This window comes from Eurosta solidaginis, chromosome 2 (genome assembly GCF_040869045.1).
Source record: "Eurosta solidaginis isolate ZX-2024a chromosome 2, ASM4086904v1, whole genome shotgun sequence".
In the NCBI taxonomy this organism is placed as follows: Eukaryota; Metazoa; Arthropoda; class Insecta; order Diptera; family Tephritidae; genus Eurosta; species Eurosta solidaginis.
In genome coordinates, this window is record NC_090320.1 from 293,710,472 (window position 1) to 293,730,539 (window position 20,068).

The 20,068-nt window shown below is 35.3% G+C and overlaps 1 protein-coding gene across 10 annotated transcripts in view; it reads left to right on the forward strand.

Moving 5' to 3' along the window:
• Drgx (Dorsal root ganglia homeobox) overlaps window positions 1-20,068 on the forward strand; it is a 251,495-nt gene that overhangs the window by 222,613 nt on the left and 8,814 nt on the right. For all 10 annotated transcript variants that reach the window (XM_067768580.1, XM_067768576.1, XM_067768578.1 and 7 more), the window contains one exon: window positions 19,849-20,012. In XM_067768580.1, the coding sequence (XP_067624681.1) occupies window positions 19,849-20,012 (164 nt within the window). The remainder of the gene's footprint in view (window positions 1-19,848; window positions 20,013-20,068) is intronic.

Below are 20,068 nucleotides of genomic sequence, written 5' to 3' on the forward strand. Positions count from 1 at the left end.
TCGCAAATTTTTTTGATGATTAATTTGGCGTCATTAACCATACGATTAAGCGGGGATCGTTTTAAAAGGTGGAAACCATCTTCTTCGATAGAGAGATGCATTCGGCGGTCGTAGTCTTTTTTGTCCATAATAACGACTTTATTACCTTTATCGGACTTCATATAGTAGACGTCCTTCTCTTTCAAGTGTTTAATCGTATTGATTACTTCCGGTTTCTGACGTTTTTTATGTTTGAGTTTAGCATTTGTTATTGCTTTCATTGCTGTTTCACGAATTGTCTTTTGTGTACTTAACGGTTTGAACTGAATGGCGGATTCAATATCTACGATGGCATCTTCTACATTCCCGGACATTGTGTGGGGAGTAAAATTTAGACCTCTATTTAATAGATCTAGTTCTTCATCGTTGAACATGGCGGTAGATAGGTTCATTACGAGGTTTTTTACTGGGCGAATTTCGGGGCGGGCTTTTGGGTGTTGACTAAGTTGTTCCTCGATGAGTCTTTTTAATTTGCCATTCTGTATATTGCGCTTTTTCTTGAAGCTGTTATGGCATTGTTCGAAGAATTTTTGTTGGTTTTCCATGAAAATTGCAAACGAGATATTGTCCATTGAATTTGTTAACTCCAAATGTAAACTGTATAATTCAAGCTGCGTTGAGTCGAGACGGTTATATTGGTATTCGATTTCATACGTGATCCAGTTTTGTTTAGCTTGGGCCAAGACTCGATTCGTACGCGAATTTGAAACACTACACTTTATATGTGCGAATTTGGGTATTACTTTTAGTGACTTGCATTGTTTTAAAAAGAAAATGTCAGTTTTTATTCTTTCCCTCTTGTTTAACAAGCGAGTGTAACGGTTCAATTTTTGCTTGGACTGCATAATTACATAAACTGTGTGAGAACTATTTATTTATTAAAATAGCCGAACCTAAGGTTTGTAGTCTGACAACACGTAAAATGATTTTTCTCCAATTTCCTTTATTGACTACAAAATAAGTTTGTCAAATAAAAAACACACTGATACACTAACAACATATATTTTATTTGGCACAACAAATGCATTTCGGACAGACCTGCTGTCCATCATCAGCAGCAGGTCTGTCCGAAATGCATTTGTTGTGCCAAATAAAATATATGTTGTTAGTGTATCAGTGTGTTTTTTATTTGACAAACTTATTTTGTAGTCAATAAAGGAAATTGGAGAAAAATCATTTTACGTGTTGTCAGACTACAAACCTTAGGTTCGGCTATTTTAATAAATAAATAGTTCTCACACAGTTTATGTAATTATGCAGTCCAAGCAAAAATTGAACCGTTACACTCGCTTGTTAAACAAGAGGGAAAGAATAAAAACTGACATTTTCTTTTTAAAACAATGCAAGTCACTAAAAGTAATACCCAAATTCGCACATATAAAGTGTAGTGTTTCAAATTCGCGTACGAATCGAGTCTTGGCCCAAGCTAAACAAAACTGGATCACGTATGAAATCGAATACCAATATAACCGTCTCGACTCAACGCAGCTTGAATTATACAGTTTACATTTGGAGTTAACAAATTCAATGGACAATATCTCGTTTGCAATTTTCATGGAAAACCAACAAAAATTCTTCGAACAATGCCATAACAGCTTCAAGAAAAAGCGCAATATACAGAATGGCAAATTAAAAAGACTCATCGAGGAACAACTTAGTCAACACCCAAAAGCCCGCCCCGAAATTCGCCCAGTAAAAAACCTCGTAATGAACCTATCTACCGCCATGTTCAACGATGAAGAACTAGATCTATTAAATAGAGGTCTAAATTTTACTCCCCACACAATGTCCGGGAATGTAGAAGATGCCATCGTAGATATTGAATCCGCCATTCAGTTCAAACCGTTAAGTACACAAAAGACAATTCGTGAAACAGCAATGAAAGCAATAACAAATGCTAAACTCAAACATAAAAAACGTCAGAAACCGGAAGTAATCAATACGATTAAACACTTGAAAGAGAAGGACGTCTACTATATGAAGTCCGATAAAGGTAATAAAGTCGTTATTATGGACAAAAAAGACTACGACCGCCGAATGCATCTCTCTATCGAAGAAGATGGTTTCCACCTTTTAAAACGATCCCCGCTTAATCGTATGGTTAATGACGCCAAATTAATCATCAAAAAAATTTGCGAAGTTTTTAAGACCAATAAATACGCCTTTTTGGTGCCAAATCCTAGTGTACCCAAAATGTACGGTTTGCCAAAGGTCCACAAGGAAGGAGAAAAGATGCGGAAAATCGTCTCCAATACATCATCACCGTTGGTTCGCGTCGCAAAATGGTTGGTAAATGAGTTGAGCAAATATGGAAATTTTGAGGGTGCCAGCATAAAAAACACCTTCGAATTTGTTAACAGGACCAAAGATATAGAAATCCATGAAGGCGAAATTTTTGCATCCTTCGATGTAACAGCATTGTTTCCGAGCATCCCAGTTGATATTGCTATAGAGTCTCTTCGAAAACACCTGGAAAACAAACAGGCCAACCCGGATGAAATAAAAGTTTTAATTGAAGCATCCCAGATTTGTATGTCCCACAATTGTTTTGCCTTCAGAGATAAGTTTTATTCTAATGACTTCGGTACCAGCATGGGAAACCCACTGTCACCACTAATTGCAGAAGCATTCATGACCAAATTCGAAAACGATTTGAAAGCAGAAGGTGTCTTACCTCGAATTTGGATCAGATACGTCGACGATGTGTTTTGCATAATTAAAAAACAAGAACTTCAACACACATTGGACACAATAAACAACAAATACGACAGCATAAAATTCACAGTTGAAGTGGAAGATGAACAAAACTCCATAAATTTCTTAGACTTGAAATGCACAAGAGTGAACAATAAAATTGACTATGCGGTTTATCGAAAACCCACCTCAACTAACCGTTTAATCACAAGTGATTCTTTCTGCCCCTATCAAACCAAAATAGCTGCATTTCATTCATTGGTTTATCGCCTTGTGAATTTACCACTCTCCGTAATCAATTATAAAAACGAGTATACAAAAATTATTGATCTCGCAACTACCAATGGCTTTGACAAGAAACTCATCGATAAACTAATAAAAAAACATTCCAACTTACACTACAAAAACAATTTAACTACTCTCTTCGCTCAAAATAAAGAAATTAAAACAAACAAATTAGCACGCATACCATTTAGTTATTTTCCTGCTATCACCAATAATTTAACGAACATATTTGAAAAGAATGAAATGAAAATCGTATATACAAACAACAACAAATTGAAAAACATTTTGGGCTCCACAAAAGATACTGTCCCAATGCTTGAGCGTAGCGGCATTTACCAAATTAGCTGCCTGGGTTGCGATGCAAAATATGTTGGACAAACTAGAAGGCAAATCTCTGTTCGTTTCAAAGAACACGAAAAGCACGCCAACAATAAACAAATTCATCGGTCTGCAGTAGCAGCGCATATTCACACGACAAATGACGACAGCTCAACAAAGCACAGCATCGGCACTGTAGAAGAGAGTCTTCATTTAATAAAAGCGGTGCACAACAACAGAAAGTTAGACGCTTACGAATCTCTCTACATCACAAAAACCAAGATTGCTATGAATGCTGACAACGGGAACATAAATTCCCCTCTTTTTTCTTTAGTTTAATACATACATATGTACGTTGTTTTGTATTTGATATAATATTGCTAATATTTTCTATTTTGTTTATATTCTTGACTCCTTTGTTTTAGTAGCGCGTCGCTGATGATGGACAGCAGGTCTGTCCGAAATGCATTTGTTGTGCCAAATAAAATATATGTTGTTAGTGTATCAGTGTGTTTTTTATTTGACAAACTTATTTTGTAGTCAATAAAGGAAATTGGAGAAAAATCATTTTACGTGTTGTCAGACTACAAACCTTAGGTTCGGCTATTTTAATAAATAAATAGTTCTCACACAGTTTAAGTGGCCAACCTATTCGAAAAAATCATTTTTATGGAGCGATTTGCTTTAAACATAGTGCAGGGGTACCTCTTCGACAAGCTTCAATTTGCGAGGTTCTCTTTCTGGAAAGAACCAGGGTGGTGTGATTTTTTGAAAATTATTATTTAGGCAAACTTTCGAATAGCTTATATAAAAAACGAATGCAAAATCTGTTGGTAACTTTAGAACACAAGGACGGAAGAACTAATTTTAAAAACCATAGCTACGTTGGTTTCTCAAAGTGTTTTTCAGTTCCATATGTGGACACATTTCTGAGATATAGACCAAAATAAAACCAATGGGTATTAAATAAGATGTGTTAATGAGGGATGGTGGTTATGAAGAAGTGCAAGAGAGAAAGGGAGAGCCATACATACAAAATCCATAGGCTAAAAATTTAAAACACACAAATTATTGAGTCGCGCGTAAGCTTTGTTTATTTAATTCACTTATCTTTTTACATTAAAAAATAAACATATTTTTTATTCTCTCACACGTAAATTAACTTATCCATCCTTTCATATACCAAATTTACCGGTTGTCTCCAAAGCGCCGCGCAGATTTCTGCGTCACCTTAGCAACCTTCTATTTGGATGCTGTCTTGGCTTTAGCCTGCCCTGTTGTGTTGTTGTCTTGATCGCGTTGCGCATTACGTACTTTTGGTCTTATGTAACGTTTGGCCATAATTTCAGTAACGGAAGTACCGACAATAGCACGCTGGAACTTCTGTGTGTGGCTTATGCGTTTTTTGATAGTCTCTTCCTCGATACATTTACGATGCTTTCGGCGTTAGAGTTCCAGATGGCTTTGCGGGGATAGCGGTTCATCAGGTAGAATCGTTCGGATTTCTTGTCCATAAAGGTTATCGTTTTTCCGTAAATTTTGACCATGGTTTTGCGATGGCGGGCAAAAGCTACAATATGACAAATGCCTCTGTTTATTGAGAGAGTAGATACATGGCAGAGAGGAATAATATTGGACAGGAGTACTTTTCAATTATCAATGCGATTTTAGAAATGGCAGTGAAAGTGGGAGTGGAGGTGGTAGTTTGAGTAGGAATTGGGCTCGGGAGCGGGAGCAGGTGGAAAATAAATGGAATAAGGGATGGACAAGAATAAGAGGAAAAATGGAAGATACAGTAGAAGGAGAGTGGGATGGAGAGTGAAGAAGCGAGGCGTACTTTTGAACTTTTCGGCCAGAACAAAGTGTACCGTGGACTTTTGTTTTATTCTAGTTTTTTTTTTTTTTTGAGGTAATTAATTGAATAAATAAGTTATGATAGATTGTTCGACCTTCCCTGTAACACAAACTCTTTGTGAATAATAATTAAAAAAAATAAATAAATGTAAGGCGCGATAACCTCCGAAGAGATCTAAGGCCGAGCTTCTCTTCCAATTTGCGTCGTGCTCCTCTTGATTTTCCCTACAAATTGGCCGGACGGGACCTACATGTTTTATGCCGACTCCGAACGGCATCTGCAAGGCAGATGAGTTTTCACTGAGAGCTTTTCATGGCAGAAATACACCCGGAGCGCTTGCCAAACACTGCCGAGGGGCGACCCCGCTTAGAAAAATTTTCTTCTAATTGAAAAACCTTATTTCTAAAATTTTGATGTTGCTTTGCCCGGGAGTTGAACCCAGGGCATACGGTGTGATAGGCGGAGCACGCTACCATCACACCACGGTGGCCGCATAATGAATAATAATTATTTATATTATATTTAGTTCCATTAGCTTTTAAAGCGTTTCTTTATCATCCGGGAGATACAAGGGATCCATCATGAGCTTGGCTTTCCAAGCTATACAGCTTCTTAATCCACAAGTTTAATAATTTTATAGGCCTTTGGGAATAAATAATTGCGCCTCTTGCATTTTCCGAAATTCGATATCGATTTTTTTTTTAAGTCGGCGTGTTCCATAACCGATTTAGTTCTTTTTCATAAAGTGTATATGCAATAGCAAAGACAACCTTCCTGCCAAATTTCAACTTGATATTTCGACTTCGGCTTTTGATTTGCGACTTGCAAAACTCTTATATTTTCTGCTCCTGAATTTAGGCGTTGTCACGCTCATTTTCCAAAATTTTACCAAATATCAATAAGTTTTTTCTCATAATATCAAATTTCATGTATTTATCCGTCTTTGTTAATGAATTTTAACTTTTTTTCCTTTTTTCAAAATTTTTGATATCGATTTCACCAATTTTCAATGCCAATATATTCTTGGCCAAAATAAGCTAGTATACCAAACTTCGTAGATACATATATCTCGACTCTTACTCATGTTGTCATATTAACGGACGAACTGATATGGCGCAATCAAAATCTGTACCGATGCTGATAATTTTTATATAAGGAAGTCTCTACCTATCTCGATACCTTTATGCCACTACGTACCACCGTTATCCAATCAAAGTTGTGTAGAAGTACACGCTGGGTAAAAAACATAGGAAGAAGGAGAAAAAAGAAAGGGAGCCGAATAGAGGACTGAATTTGAAATCGAAGCTGAAACCGGAATCGAAAACGGAACTAAAACAAATCCGAAGCCGGAATCGAAACTGGAACCGCAACTGATGCTGGAGTTGTGATCGAAACCGGAACTAAAATCGGAGCCTGAACCAAAACCAAAGCCGAAACCGAAACTGCAACCGATGCTGAAACCGTTGATGAAACGGGAACATAAATCGGAACTGAAACTGCAATCGAGGCTGAAATCGTGAACTGACGTAAAACCGGAAGCAAACCTTATTGGAACCAAAATCATAATAGGAACTACAACCAGACCCGAGATAAAAAATGGAGCCCCAACCAAAACCAGGCGAAAAACTCAAATTATTATTATCGTTTTCCGAACGAAATAAAAGGCTCAAAGCTCTCTGCTAATGACAAGAAAGTTCAAAGTTAGCTCCATTTCATAGATATGTATGTATCTGTGACAATGATAAAAAAAGCCCATCTAGAATTTAGACAATGGCGACAAATACACCAATACTACATTTTATAGCAGCGCTAGGGTTATGAAAAGAGAATATTGGTGGATCTTCAACACATTGCTGCTAAGAAGCAAAAATATGAATTTTATCTTAACTCGAGTTAGGTTGCTTTGTCAAATTTTGCACAGATTTCTATTCATAATATTTGCATGCATCTACTATAAACAATGTTATATTCTCCCATTTCTTATGTTTCTCTCTGGGCTGAGGATTCAATTCATTTGTTTAACGCTTTCAATTAATGTTTAATTGAAATCAATTAAAACAATTTTTTTGTATAATTGCATTATTATTTCTGTTACCACTACAATTTAAATGTGCACGCTTATTATGTTTTAGAAAAATATTCGGCTAGAAATCAACTACATATACCCAAGTGCCAAAGTTTTTCAAATTTTTAAACGCCAGGCACAGATGAAAAAAAAATTCATGCCATGCTAAAAAAGGTTAGGGAGACATATCATAGATTGGTACAAAATATTCTCTGATGGATGCATAAGACTTAAGCCACTATACGATGATTTGATTCTTACTTACCACAGTTCCAATTTTGTTAACCACATGAGCGACCTTAATTTCATCAAAGTAAATACAGTCTTAATAAGAAGGGATCAGTTGCATGTTAAACTACAGGAACGTCACTTCACAATTAGCGGGCAGGGACACTCAGTAGACCAGAGTATTATCACCACCTATTTACATTTTATTATAACGCTGCGGTAATATTCTGTCTATGTGAGGCTCCTACAGATCGGTCAGCTTACCCAAACAGCGTAGTATGAAATCCTACTAAGACTTGGAAATACCTTACTTATGCTTAAATAACATAGTTCTTAAACTGGAAACTGGGTATAAAAAAGTGACAACGTAAACCAGAAAAATGTTTGTACTTCCAGATCACATATTTATGACACACATAGAAGAGTTGTTGGCAAATCAAACTTGGAATATTGCAGTGTCAGATAAACTGTATGCGGCTGGTGGCAGTCTCTTGTTAATGATCGTTGCTTGTGACATCATTTGTCAATAATTAATTTACTTGTTTACATATATTTTTAGATACTCATATACATACATACTTGTGTTTGTATATCGTTACATACATTGTCATAATAAAATTGCTTAATTAAATGACATGGATATCGACGATTCACTCAGTGTTCCAATTCATATATTCCAGGGATTGCAAATAACTATTATTGTTCAAAAATTTCAACCGAAAAAAAAAACATACGGCAGTAGTAATAGTACCAACATAAAAAGTAAAACTATACGTTACAATATATGAATTGGGTTTAATTTTTTTAGTTTCACTATACAAAACCCGAAAAGTGTTATTATACCCAGCTGTACTTGTACACAGGGTATTATAATTTGATAACGGTTGGTTGTACAGGTATAAAGGAATCGAGATAGATACAGACTTCCATATATCAAAATCATTAGTATCGAAAAAAAATTTGATTGAGCCATGTCCGTCCGCCCGTCCGCCCGTCCGTCCGTCCATCCGTTAGCACGATAACTTGAGTAAATATTCAGATATATTCACCAAATTCGGTACAAAAACTTATCTGTACCCAGAATAGATTCGTATTGAAAATGAGCGAAATCGGATGATAACCACGCCCACTTTTTATATATATGGGGAAATCCCTCAAACTTTGGTTTTTTTTGGAGAAAAACATTTTTTTTGAAACATGGTATCACGGAAATATCTTCTTGTTAGGAACAATGAGGGGTAAATTGGAGCTATAGTGCATCGCCGTTACTTGTTTTACATAATGCCTCAAAAAGATATAGTCAAAAGATCGAGCAAAATATATATAAATTAAGGTCGCTATGTTAAATATACATTTATTTCAACACTTCTGTACCAATTACTTATATCGAAAATATAGCAAAATATGGAGATATATGCAGCTGTTAGCTATGTAAAATTGTTTTGATACACGAGAGCCGGTTTTGTAGATATCAGTAAAAATATAAAACCGAATAACCGCCAAATATTTTTTACTGCAAATTTTGCAACACATTTATTTTAACACATTTATACCGATTCTTTTGAAACTTTAAAAACATATAGATATGTGAACGAATTATATTTAGGTAAAAAAGTTTTAATACCCGAGATCCGGTTTTGGAGATATTGTTAAAAATATAAACCCGGAAAACCTTATATTGTTTTACTTATTTAAACACTTCTTAATCGATTGTGTTGAAATTTTATCAGGATGTACATATCTATGTGGGTTATATTTATGTAAAATTTTGTTGATACCCTAAACCCGGTTTTAGAGATATCGGCAGAAATATGAAACCGGGTAACTGTCAAATATTTCATACCCGTTTGTTAATTTTTTCTCTACACCACAGCAGTATACCATCAATTGCCTCATCTTGGAATTTTCCCTCAAGAAAAGTTATTGATGTTTGTACATGGGGCAAATATACGAAATTTTCGCCAAAAATTGGCAATCGTCAAAAAGTGTAGGAAAAAAATTTTTTTGTTAAATTTTTTACCAAATTTGTGTTTCTTTTCATTTTCTTTTAAATAAAACCTGGTTTACAAAACAAAACAAAAAAATTGTCTGCACTTTTTGACGATTGCCAATTTTTGTCGGAAATTTCGTATATTTGCCCCATGTACAAACATCAATAACTTTCCTTGCGTGAATATTCCAAGATGAGGCAATTGATGGTATACTGCTGTGGTGTAGAGAAAAAATTAACAAACGGGTATGAAGTGATAAAAGTAAAATTGTAGCTGTGCCCACAAAAAAACATGCTCCTGAAAAAAATTTACGCAACCAAGTGCTTCCACTTTTCTGCCTCTACCTTCAAAACTGAAAGGGGTACATCGAATTTGAAGAGCCAGGTATTGTTAGTCCCTTATAGGCTATTATCGTGTATCAGTTGCCTCAAAAATCTATAAGCAAAAAACTGTCAATATCGAAAATGACAAAAAAAAGTATCGCTATTTTGATTGATGATAGTTTTGAGTGTTGGAGGGGCGCATTAATTTTGCTCATACTTTTAGAATCTCCGTCTCAAAAACAACATTCGCTTTAAATTCCATAGCGCTTCAGCGATGCCTCAAAATTTTATCGAAAAAATTCAAAAAAAAAAAAAAAATCAAGGGTATCGCTTGAAAAAGTGTAAAAATCGACGTTTTTTACGTTTCGAAGTTCTGCAAAAACTTACTATCAACTTTTTTGATTTTTAAAATCATCAGATCGGATAGCCAAAAAGTCAAACTTAATGTCATTGTGCTTTTTTCTGGCCGTGTGTAAAACCCGAATATCCAAAAAGTAAAAGTTTTAGAGATTTGCCCATATAACAATGGAAAACAAAAAAAAACCTTCTCATAAATAAAAAATCGTTAAGCCAATCGTAACAAAATTCGGCAGAGAGGTTGCCTTTACTATAAGGAATCTTTGAAGAAAATTTAACGAAATCGGTTGCCCACTGTTATACAAAAGATTTTTAAGTGCAGTGAACGAATAAAATAAGTTTTATCTTTGCAAAAACGAGCTTTATATCAATGGTATTTCTTTTGCCAAGTGGATTTATAACAATAAATAGGAAAGACTTCAAATTTTACAAAATGGGCGTGGCACCGCCCCTTTTATGTCTAAGAATCTTCTATGTTTCGGGAGCCATAACTGGAAGAAAAATGTACATATCCTAACAAAATTGTGTACGCATATTTTCCTTATAGCAGGAAATATTTCTGGTAAAAATGGATAAGATTGGTTAAAGACCACGCCCACTTTTATATAAATGACTTTAAAAAGGGTCGTAGGCAAAAATAGTTTTGTACCAATCGTATTTTGTGCCATTATAACAAGAAATGGGAAAAATTCAAATCTTGACAAATGGGCGTGGAACTGGCCCTTTCTTACAATGCATTTCCCAACGTTTCTCGACGAGAAATTTGATGTTTAACAGGAAATATTTTCAGTAAAAATGGACTAAAGCGGTTAAATCACCTTCTGTTGTATAAAAGATTTTGTAAAAGTGCGTAGATGCAGGTAATAAGCTTTTTAGTACAATGACACTTGTGTGTTTATGTTTATGTTTATTGTTCTGTTATATCCTTACTTTAAAATAAACAGTAGGGAAATCTCCATATCTGGAGGAAACTGTTGTTAGCCTCTGTATCCTTTTTGCTTCTTTTAAACGAAAATTAGTTCAGAATAGAACCATATGTATATGTATTGTAACGAACTTAGTGCAATTCCGCTTATTTGCAACCTTCTGCTAACGTTCGAATCACTAAACTGTTAAATAAATAATTCCGATATTCGATAATGCAAAATGGTCTTTATTAGACTACTTTCAAAATAACACTTCTATTGCTCGACAGATAGCGTGCTTAAATCAAACTGACTTTTCATGCCTCAATTGTTGCCGCTTTTATACTGTCCAGTTTCCTCGCCGACATATTTCTAGGCGCTTCTATTTCCAGAATTTACTAGTTAGTTATCAGCTATAAATTTCTCAGCTATAACTACAGGTGCACGATTTTATAGCTTATATCATAACCCATGCGCGTGTATATGTGAGTGATACTTGCACAATTATTGCATACTTTCGGGAGTATCTCAGATATATTTATGTATTTGTGCGTTAATGACCGCTGCTTATATGGACATATGTGTAGACATAAAGATTAATTTGGTTATGTGCATACAAGTCACTGCTCAGTATCAGCTTAGAGATGATAGTACCCCTTAGTTTTGCTAGTATTCGTCACATTTTTTTTGCGCAGCCTTGTAACACTATTAGGCACACATAACAAACAACAACAGCATTTCAAGTGTATAGATGAGTATGAAGTGTTCGGTTTCACCCGAGCTTAGACTTCGTTACTTGTTTTTGGTTATTTTTGTTTCGCTCAGAAAATAACAGTTATAAAGTTACTTGTTTTCAACTTTAAACACAAACTAATGTAAGGACGACCGTTAAGAAAAAGAAAAAGGTTCTTCGCATTAATTTGAATGCAATTGAAAAACAACTAATTTATTCCGTTTTCTTTGTACAATAAAATTCAACTGCCAAATATTTAAAAAACATTTTAATAATTTCATATTTTCTTGAATCGTCGTTCATTGGCTACTTTGTCGTGAATTCAAAAGTGAGAGTAAAGTAAAGTAGCACAAAGTGGTTTTCTGGATTGCCTTACAACTCGGCCATTCCTGCAGCTTCGGATCGACCTCGATTCGTGACCAGTAAATTATCAGTATCCTCGTCGTCGATATTATCTAAGTCATCATCAAAAATATCGGGAAGCGCACACCATGGTTTAATTTTGTCACTTGAGTAAACTGAAGAGTAATGCTTTCTAGTTCGTTGAGCCCCAGGTATGTCTTGTACGACATACCGATCATTACCAAGAATTCGTGATATTTGGAATGGACCTTTGCATCGCGGTTCAAGTTTGCGTGAATTGCCAGTACTAGGTGGCTCGTATTCAACCACTACCAAATCGTCGACGTTATACACTTTCGGGGTTTTATGGTTTTTGTCGTAGCGTTGTTTGCTTTTAAAACGTTCCTTCTTTATACGTTCAGCTGCCTCTTCACGATCTTTTATCAAATTCTCATTCGTTGATTCATCATTTTGTAGCGCAAGTACTATTTTATTTTTCAAAATATCGCGTGGTTTAAAACTGAATAATAACTCCTGAGGTGACCTCGATGTAGTTTTATTACGCATGCTGTTGATAGTCCATTGAATTGCTCGTAATGCATCGTCCCATTTCTTATCACTGTTAACCGAAGGCAGTAACATCGAAAGTATTGTTTTGTTACATCTCTCCACCAGTCCATTTGCCCTTGGTGTTCGAACAGCGTTACAAATTTGTTGGATGTCATTCTCTTTACAAAAATTCTTAAAATCCTTGGACGTAAATGCCGTTCCGCGATCTGAAATGATTCTACCTGGCATCCCAACGTAACTACTTAATTCATTAAATACCTCGATAACGTGTTTAGTTGCTGTACTCTTGACTGCGCGCACAATGGTGAAACGTGTAAAAGCATCGATAATAACGAGAATATGTTCATTGCGCTTTGAACTTTTCGGAAACGGACCTAGGTGATCTACGTGTACAGTTCGGAATGGTATAAGTTCTATTTCTACAACATGAAGTTCGCCTTCCTGTTTACCCCCAGGTACTTTATTGTACGTACAATCAATGCATGATTTCAAGTACGACTTAACAAAATTGCGCATGCGCGCAAACCACATATGCTCATTTATTCGTGCAATCGTTTTCTCCAATCCGAGGTGTCCTGCTTTATCATGTGCACTGTTAACAATTTGCCAGCGCAAAGCTTTTGGCACCACCCAAAGATTCTTCCCCTTTACTTTTTTGAATAATCTACCATGATTTAAAACAAATTCTTTGCTTACCATAGGATCGCCTTGTTGTAACTTTTCTACCAATTCTTTGATTGAGTTATCCTGGAGTTGCATTCCAAATAACCAATCATCGTTGCTAACTTGAATTTTGTCAATCCGCAAAGATGCCGTTTCTAAGTCCCGTGACTCTTCGACAGGTGCACGGCTCAATGCATCTACGTGAGCCATTTGCTGACCAGCGCGATGTTCAATCTCAAGATCATATTCTTGGATACGAAGCCACCACCTTGCTATGCGTGGTATAAGTTCACGTTTACTCATAACTGTTTTAAGTGCATTACAATCTGTGATCAATTTTACCCGTTTGCCATAAATATAATATTTAAATCGTTCTACGGATTCAACCGCTGCGAGAGCCTCAAGCTCGTAGCTATGAAAGTTTTTCTCGTTGTCGGTAGTTGCACGACTGTAATAGATAACCGGCTTCCAATCGTCGCCCTCTTTTTGCATTAATGCACCAGCTAGACCCACTGCACTCGCGTCTGTATGTACTTGATGCTCAGCCTCGACACTATAGGCGGCAATAACCGGACGGGATACGAGAATTGACTTTATCTTTTGATACGCCTTTTGCTCTTGATCTGACCACCTGAATGCTACATCTTTCCGCAATAATCGATTCAACGGAGCAGCGATAACAGCATAACCCGGAACAAATTTTCTAAAATATCCGCTTAAACCGAGAAATTGCCTAACTTCGGATATACACTCTGGAGTTTTAAACTGACGCACTGCCTGTGTTTTAGCTAAACCAGGAGAAATACCATGAGGAGCTAACTCGTGACCCAAAAACTGTATCGTTAACTTCAAAAATTCACACTTCTGTAGATTGAGAGTAACGTTAGCTTTTTGTAAAACTTTTAAAACACGCTCCAGCTTATCATACATTTCATCCACGTTTACACTACCGATAAGTATATCGTCCATATAACTTATCACGTCATCAGGTTCAAGATCTTCTTTAATTTTCGCGATGAACCGTTGGAAAACAGCCGGGGCATTTTTAAGCCCAAACGGCATGCGCTTAAATTCATATAAACCTTCTGTCGTGATAAAAGCGGTAAATTTTCTACTATTTTCCTCAATAGGAATTTGATAGTAACCACTATTAAGATCCAACACCGAGAAATACTTAAAACGCTTTGCCTTTTGTAACTCTTCTTCAATATTTGGCGTCGGAAATATTTCCTTGCGCATGTGTTGGTTTAAACGTCGGAAATCTACACACAATCTTTCGCCCCCGTTTTTCTTTTTTACTAAAAGCATAGGACTAGCATATTCGGAATCGGACTTACAAATTATATCATTATCAATAAGTTCTTTTAACATATCCGCGATTAACTGTTTTTTAGGCTCAGGAACACGAAATGGTTTTTGAACAATAGGATTGTTAGTATCCAAATCGATTTTCATTTTTACGAGCTCTGTACGTCCAATTTCACTCATATCCGTTGCAAATACATTACGATATTTATTTATCAAACTAACCAACTTATTTATTTTATCATTTTCGTCGATGCCGCACTTTATCTCATCGTCATTAATTATTTTGCTGTTATTTAAGTTAACGTTTTTATTGCATACATTTATAACACTAATTTTGCCGTCTGAAATCACCATTTGCATATTTTTAAACACATCTTGTCCCAACAACACATCTACCGTCAAAAATGTATCACCAACTATGTAAAGATACACATCTTGCTCACTACCGTCAACCTTCAAATTGACACGTACTCTTGAATGGGCATATATTACACCGCCACAAAACCCGCTTATCTTTAAAGCACACTTTTCTTCGACACCTTTTATTTGACCTGCCCCTGTTTGACTGATCATACTACACTCACTACCTGTATCGATTAGGGCTGTGAACGTTTTATCGTTTATTGTAACCACTTTCTCAAAATCTTTTTCAGGAATTACCGTTTCATATTCCGTTTTGGTCGTACGCGTCGAAGCACTTTTCTTGCCACAATTTTCAGGCTCGGTTTTAGGATGCACTTTCTGACAGTCGTTGCATCTACGTCTACGTTGTGGTTGAGGACATTTCGATGAAATGTGCCCCTTTTGTTGACAATTGAAACATATTAACTGTTTATCACTTTCACGTTTTTCACCGTCTCGTGTTTCGCCGTATTTTGTTCCAAAATTTGTCTTTTCAGGTTTAAATGTACGCACGGGTAAGTTTTTAGAGTAATCTATTACTGTTTGTCGAAATTCGCGCATTGAACTAAACCGATTTGCTGCAATAGCAATTTGAAATTCCCGTTGTTTAATACCGTCTCTTGCGTATTTAACAATAGAGGATTCACTTAGCCCAAACCTCTTACCTAACGCACCGATACGGAAACAGTAGTCAAGGAGACTTTCGTTTGGTTTGCGCGTCGTTTGAGACATTTTAAAATGTATATCAGCTTCATCTGGCACACAACTAAACTCTTCACATAAACATTTCGATAATTCACTTCAACTTGAATACAATTTTTCAGTGGAGTCCAGCCAGAGCTTTGCTGCACCTTTGAGTCGACTATACACCGCTAATAAAAAACATTTTTCCTCCCACTGATAAGCTTGGACCGCACTATTTACGCGTTCTACGAACTGTTCAACAGATACCGACGATTCGTTTGTTGGATCAAATTCCGGAATAGTTTCGGCGATTTCTTTCACTGAATATCCACTACGCCCAGTCGTTGTAATAAAACTACCAGCAGAAGAAGTTGCCCGCTCTTGATCACTGCGCGTAGTTGTTGCAGTTACATTTTGATTGGATTGCAATTGATGCATCAACGAACTAAACATGTCCCGTAATTCATTAATTTGGTCCTGTATATTTGCACTAGCGATCTCGATACTATCCGACCCAACAGCTTCGCACAAACGCAAAACTAGCTCATTTTTCAGGCCTTCAGTGGACAAACCTTTTTCGTTCAAAATTTCTTTTAAATCCGTTAATTTTAACGTATTTATCTTAGCAAGAGGCATTTTGATTACTTAGTCATATATATACGTTTAACAACTAAATCAATTATTTCTATAAGATACGTTTTAATTTGCCCGTATGGATTTACCCGCTTCTGAATTTGTAAGGACGACCGTTAAGAAAAAGAAAAAGGTTCTTCGCATTAATTTGAACGCAATTGAAAAACAACTAATTTATTCCGTTTTCTTTGTACAATAAAATTCAACTGCCAAATATTTAAAAAACATTTTAATAATTTCATATTTTCTTGAATCGTCGTTCATTGGCTACTTTGTCGTGATTTCAAAAGTGAGAGTAAAGTAAAGTAGCACAAAGTGGTTTTCTGGATTGCCTTACACTAATAAAAATAGCCGAGTGCAGTAATAAACTAAAGAAATATTTTTACAAAGTGATTTCTATAATATAATTTATAACTCTCAGATATTATCCCTGATTTATTCAAATGTTTTTGCTTAACTTTCAACTGCCTTCAAAGTTTTGACAGATATTCTGACAGATACAAGCTTATCATATATCATCATACATAATCATACATATCCTAATGTAATTCAAATTTATTTAGTTAGCGTATTGCACACTCGTACAAATACAATATTATATATAGACAATTTATGACAAAATATGAATGCAAATGAATTAAGATTACACGAACTATTTTTCTGTGAATACTAAACCAACAAAAAAATAAATATCAATTATTGTTTTTAAAATGAATTTTTATTAGTTGCGTGTGGCTGAGATACATATTTGCATATTACGTATATTTTGTTAATATCTTTTATGTGTTGTTGTAAAATAAATTTTGCTTACAGTCAAAGAGAAATTGTGGTAATTAAGTGAACGCATGCAAGTCAATTAATCATAATGAGTGCGTGAGTGAAGTGTGAGTTTATAAATGATTTTTAATCAACTAATTTTGAAGCGAAGCATCTGCGCCTAGAATTAAACGCTGTCATATTTAAGTGAAAATATTATCATTCATTAAATGGCGCCTAGGCAATTTTAACCGTTTCATAATAAGTCATGCCAGCTATTGTTGTGGCGAGATAACTGCTGAAGCCAATAGGGTACACCAAGGAATATCAAGTTCATCTTCATCTGCGCCTTCCAATTCAAGTACAAGTGTCGATAGAAATACTTTGTGAACTGGAGCGTCTAAAGAGCGTAGACTTCTGCTTTTATTCGTTGCACTATTTTGCAAAAAGCTTTTACACCTCATCATAAAATGTCGTTCGATACACACTGTTGGCATCGCGGACAGGACTACAAATCATTTAACCTTTATGTCGAGCACTGTAAGGGTCATACCATCATATCTGAACATCATACGTGATTCAGGGCCATACATGAGCATCGATATAGTAAGAAATTTATTGAAAGGAGATTTTGTCATATGATACCGGCATTTTGATCTGGTTTAGTGTTACCTTTAATGATTCGTCTTAATTTGATTCAATATTTAATGCATTTAATCTGATTTCACATAAGGGTTTCGTCATATGATTTTAATTAGTTGATCTGATTTGATGTGATCCCAATGATTATGGCACATTTCCATGTGATATGACTTATAGCGTTTTCTTTTCTGGCTAAAGTGTTACGCTTTTTGTATGCCGCGCAAGGGTTGTTGTTCTATTCTAAAAGACAGGCAACGCCTTTACGGGGTATTTCGTTCTTTTGTGAAAATTGTTGCCTGCTCGCAACGCAAAAGCGTTACACGTTACCCTGTATAAAATGACGGTGTGGCAATGCAACTCTGTGAAACTCTCAATTCGCTCTTAAGTTCCACATATACTCTATTAATATGAGTGAATATGGTGAGTTGAAGTGTTCGTTGTATGCACTATACATGTTGAACATTTTCTGGGGTGAGTAAAGGGCGAATTAATGGTGACTTATAAGTTATAACCATAAAGCCATACCAAGATAAAACAGCTGATCGAACCTACCTTATGGAAATCAATGTAATCGAGATAGCGCTATGGTATGGCACCATTAATCGATTACATTGATTTCCATAAGGTAGTTTCGATCAGCTGTTTTATCTGGTTATGGCGTTATGGTTATAAGTCACCATTAATTCGCCCTTAACTCTATTAAGGTTTTACCATTTACTTAGGCAACAATTTATTTCAGAAGAGAAAACGCTATTAATTTGATATTATATGGTCCTATAAACTATGTAATGCTTGTTTGTTTGTTATTGGTGTGACTTCAATAGGTTTAAGATCATAAGAAATGATTTTTTTCATAACATATGGCAACATGGAATAGTTCAGATTTGATACAATAAGATTTTGCCATATGATTTGATGTGCCGCAATAGGTTTAAGATCATAACACATGCTTTTCCACATATGGTATGACAATATGGAAGAGTTCAAATTTGATATATTAACATTTTATCATATGATATCAAGTATTTTAGCTGATTTGATGTGTTCTCATTCGGTCTTGGATGATATCATATGATATGGCAATATTTGTTTACTGTTCAGATTTCATATTTAATATCATATGATTTATCTCGTATGATACAGAATACTTCAGATTTGATATATGTATTAAGATTTTGAGAAGTTTGAAGTCATATCATATGACATGAAAGTATGGTATAATTAAATGTCTGTGAAATAGGTTTGCGATCATATCATACGGCTTGTCTGATATTATATGACAATATGAAATAATCCAGATTTTATGTATAAAGATTTTGTCATATGATAGCACGTATTTGAGCTGATTTGATGTGACCTCAATCGGTTTGATGTTTCGCATATGATATGATAATATGAAAAAGTTTATACTTAATATATATTTATATTTGTCATAGGATATCAGTGTTTTAATCTGATTTGATGTGAATCCAGTTGGTTCGAGGCCTTATCATATGTTATAACAATATGGAAAAGTACAGATTTGACTATCATATGATATCAAATATTTGATCTTAGTGGATATCAGATCATATCATATGATTTGTCTGATATGACAATATGGAATTGCGCGGATTTGATCTGATCGATTCGATCTGATCTGATTCGTCTTATAAATTTAGTCTTCTGATACCAAGACAAAGGGATAAGACTTTAATTGATATTATAAAATATACCAATTATGGAATAGTTCAAATTTGATATGTTGAGATTTTTTCATATGATATCAAGCTTCTGATCAGATCTGTTCTGACCTCATTGGTATTGATTTTATAACATGTATTATATTTCTAACTTCATGAAGTTGTTTACTTCCTCAGGAAAAGTTTTTTCACGCCGAGTTGAGCTCGGTCACACAGTCAATTCAATTAAAGCCTTCAATATTTACATAGTCATTAAATTTTAGGAGAAAGAACACATATGTATGAATGTATTTTCAACATGGTTTACGTGTGTCGCATTAAGCGCATTCACTCTCTCAATTTTTATTTCGTTTATTCTTTTTTATCATTACAGCAATTGTGGCTTTCGTCCCGTGCTCAACGACAACTCTGGAAATGTAGTCGCATCAGGTGCTGGCTCACAACGCAACGCAAATCATCCGCCACTTTTCCTGCCCCCACATTTAGCGTCACTAAGCTCGCAGTTTACACATCAACCACTCTTTCATGGACTAAAAGGTAAATGCTATTATTGGAAGAGTATGAAAAAAAGAAATGAAAAAAGAAGGTACAGC